Genomic DNA, 3189 nt, shown 5'->3' with positions numbered 1-3189 from the left:
AAATGTCAGACAAGCAGCTAGTGTGCAAATAACTGGGAATAACTCAGAACCTCTATGGATGTTTGCTCAGAAGCTGCACAATTTGACAAAAAAAAAAAATGACGATTACGCCGTCATAATGACATTACATCTGCTAATGAGAAATGTTAGTATTGAGAGCATAAATTTAGCAATAGTAGGAGATCAATTATCACTATCCAATCAAACTCTCGAAAGTGCTTACAGGAAAAGTAAAATCGTCTCAGAGAGTATTGTGCAATTCACATTAGCGAGAAAATCACTTTCTCAAGAAGCAATTTGGAAGAAAAATGAAGTCATTGTTCACTTCAGTCCACTTCATTTGCCTCGTTCGGACCACTGGGGAACCCGAAAAGAGCTCATAGACCCACGAGACGTGCGTCCGTCTAAGTACATAAAAACAAGTTATTAACTTGAAAACTAGATTTTTGTCCCGACAGCACGCCTCATGGGGACGTCGGGCCGAGCCATTCCTCCCTCCGTCTCCGTCAGCTTTAATTAACACAACAAGGATTCAGTGTCTTCTGACAGCATCACCCAGAGGAAAACTACAAACTCATTAAATCTCTGTTAAAAAAAAAAACAGATGAAATTAAAGCCAGATTGTTTATAGTTTGGGGGGAAATATGTGAAATGAGGAATACACCCGGGTCAAATTGTATTTGCAGCTAATTACTTGCATTTGTTTTAACTTGCATGGGGGGGGGGGGGGGGGGGGGGACCAGGTGGGAAGAATTCGCCACAGAGGGAAATTAAATAACTTCAGAATTATCAATTTGGCACACGACACCGTAACCGGCTGATATGGTTAGAACCTTTTTTTTTTTTTTATTGTATTTGATTTGGGCCAAACTATGAGGCTCGTTTCGCGCAAGAAGAGGCGAGATGTTTCTGTTAGATCTGAAATCTCTGTTGTTGTTTTTGTTTTTGTTTTTTTAAATTAAAGCGAGTGTACTGTGAGCTTTCTGTTAACAGCAGTGCACTCCGGGACCATGGTTATCGTTTGAGACCGAGACCCAGAGCATGCAAATAAACAGAAACCAACTGTGGACACAGAGAGGACAAATAAAGATGTGTCGGGACAGATGGGCTGAGGCGTGGCAGCAGAGAACAGACGGACGGACGGACGGACGGACGGACGGATGGATGGATGGATGGATGGATGGATGGATGGATGGACGGATGGATGGATGGACGGATGGATGGATGGATGGATGGATGGACGGATGGATGGATGGACGGATGGATGGATGGATGGAGCGTTCGAGGTGGAGGATGGAGGAACGGATTGACGACAGATTGCTCGACGGACAGAGACAGATGAACGGTGACCGTTGTGAGACGACGGCTGTGAATGGAGCTCCGGGGACCCATTCGTTATCCGTCTGTTCGTCAATCGCACATTTAGAAAGCTCATCTGATCAACCGTCAGACCAACAGACCACAATCACAGTTAGGAACCTCCGACCAGAGCGCCACTTCAACCAGTTTCTTTTTAAAGCGTCAGATTCATAAACAATCGTCTGTAGACAAACAGCATCACAAACCACGAGGAGAAAAAAAATGGCTTTAGTCAGAAATACACAAAACATGGCCGACGGAAAAAGATCAAAGAACAACCTTCAGGAGCGAAACTGAACTTTTTATGCGTAGGTAAACACTACGGTTCTTCAAAAAAACCTTTATTTGTTCTCAGAAGGGAGAAGAAAGACAGGAAGAGAGAGAGAGAGAGAGAGAGAGAGAGAGAGAGAGAGAGAGAGTGAGAGAGAGAGAGATGGGAAGCGACAGCGCATACAGGTGAGAGATGTTAGAAAGACGATCAAACGGAGAGAAGAAGGCCGATGCAGAAGGAGAGAAGAGAGAAGAAGAGATCAGACAACATATGTTAGTAGTCACATCAGAGGACTCTGCAGAAAAACGCACCTCAGTGTGAAAGCAGGTCCAAATGGTGACCTCTAACACACACACACACACACACACACACACACAACACACACACACACACACACACACACACACACACACACACACACACACAACCCCAGCGGGCCAAGACAGCTGCATAAAAAGCTCAACTCAGGAAAACTCTTCAGCAGCCGTGTGGCCTAAGCTGTGTGTGTGTGAGTGTGTGTATATGTTAATGGTGTGTGTGTGTGTGTGTGTGTGTGTGTGTGTGAGAGTCTCAGTATAAGATGACATCATTCTGACTAGTTTATGATCAAACTAATTTAGTTGTAGAAGAAAAAAGAAAAAGGGGAAAACACAAGTTGTTTCAGGTCAGACTGGAGAGACGCTGACTCGTTCCCTCGAGGTTTTTAACTCTAAACTCAACCTGACCCACAGACTGTGTTTAGGAAGCGGACGTAGTCGTCGTGACGTCGCCCACTGGTTTCTGGACTGCCGCTATGAAGCGGCAGCGACCTGTCAATCACAAGGTAGCCCCGCCCCTAAAGCATCCCCTGCTTTATGGTCTGTTTGACTCTAAATTGGAGCATAATGTACTAAATGAACATCATGCTGTATTGAAGAAGACTTGAAACTAGAGATTGAGACCATAAACTCATGTTTACAATGTTTACTGAGGGAATAAATCAAGAGAGAGAAGTAGAGTCATTTTAGACTAGACTTCTATACAACCAGAGGAGTCGCCCCCGCCTGATCTAACCCCAACGAAACAGACAAAACCAATCGAGCAAATTCCAGCGATCTCCACCGACACAGTTGTTGCCGCTGTCGCCGGCGTGTTCTTCATTCCACCGTCGACACCTTCCTCATCCGACCCACATTCATCACCCTTTCACTCTTTCCTCATCCTCCTCTTCACGATCTCGGGATTATCTTCATCGCCACACATTCAACCCAATCACCATCACCAGACTTACCTGTGTGCATTGTCCCATACAGAGGAGTGTGTGTGGGGGGGGGGGGGCGGGGGAAAGAGACAGAAACAATCACATTGAAAGTGAAAAGATGAGTAAAGTAACAGAAGGAGAAGAGAGATTAAGTGTTGAAGTCAGACCCAGTCGCTCTCAGCAGCGTCTTTACCAGGAATTTAACCACCTAACAGGAGTTGGGGGGTGGGGGGGGGGGGGGGGGGGGGGGGGTCAAGTCGGGTTCAGACTTACAGCTCTTGGTTTGAACGGCGGCTGCACTTCCTTGTTCTCCAGCTTC

The 3189-nt window shown here is 45.8% G+C and overlaps 1 protein-coding gene across 1 annotated transcript in view; it reads right to left on the bottom strand.

Moving 5' to 3' along the window:
- Nucleotides 1-2692: 2692 nt before the first annotated feature.
- LOC137890181 (protein kinase C beta type-like) overlaps nucleotides 2693-3189 on the bottom strand; it is an 18486-nt gene continuing 17989 nt past the window's right edge. Inside the window, exons 8-9 of the mRNA XM_068734308.1 lie at nucleotides 3144-3189; nucleotides 2693-2900 (exon numbers count right to left, since the gene is read on the bottom strand). The exon at nucleotides 3144-3189 is cut by the window's right edge and continues 95 nt beyond it. Coding sequence (XP_068590409.1) covers nucleotides 2859-2900; nucleotides 3144-3189 — 88 coding nt within the window. The 3' untranslated portion in view covers nucleotides 2693-2858. The remainder of the gene's footprint in view (nucleotides 2901-3143) is intronic.

The sequence above is a fragment of the Cebidichthys violaceus genome, unplaced genomic scaffold, assembly GCF_023349555.1.
Source record: "Cebidichthys violaceus isolate CVI_PGR_0920_01 unplaced genomic scaffold, fCebVio1.0.p SCAF_621, whole genome shotgun sequence".
Classification (NCBI taxonomy): domain Eukaryota; kingdom Metazoa; phylum Chordata; class Actinopteri; order Perciformes; family Stichaeidae; genus Cebidichthys; species Cebidichthys violaceus.
This window is presented reverse-complemented; position numbering and strand designations above follow the sequence as displayed.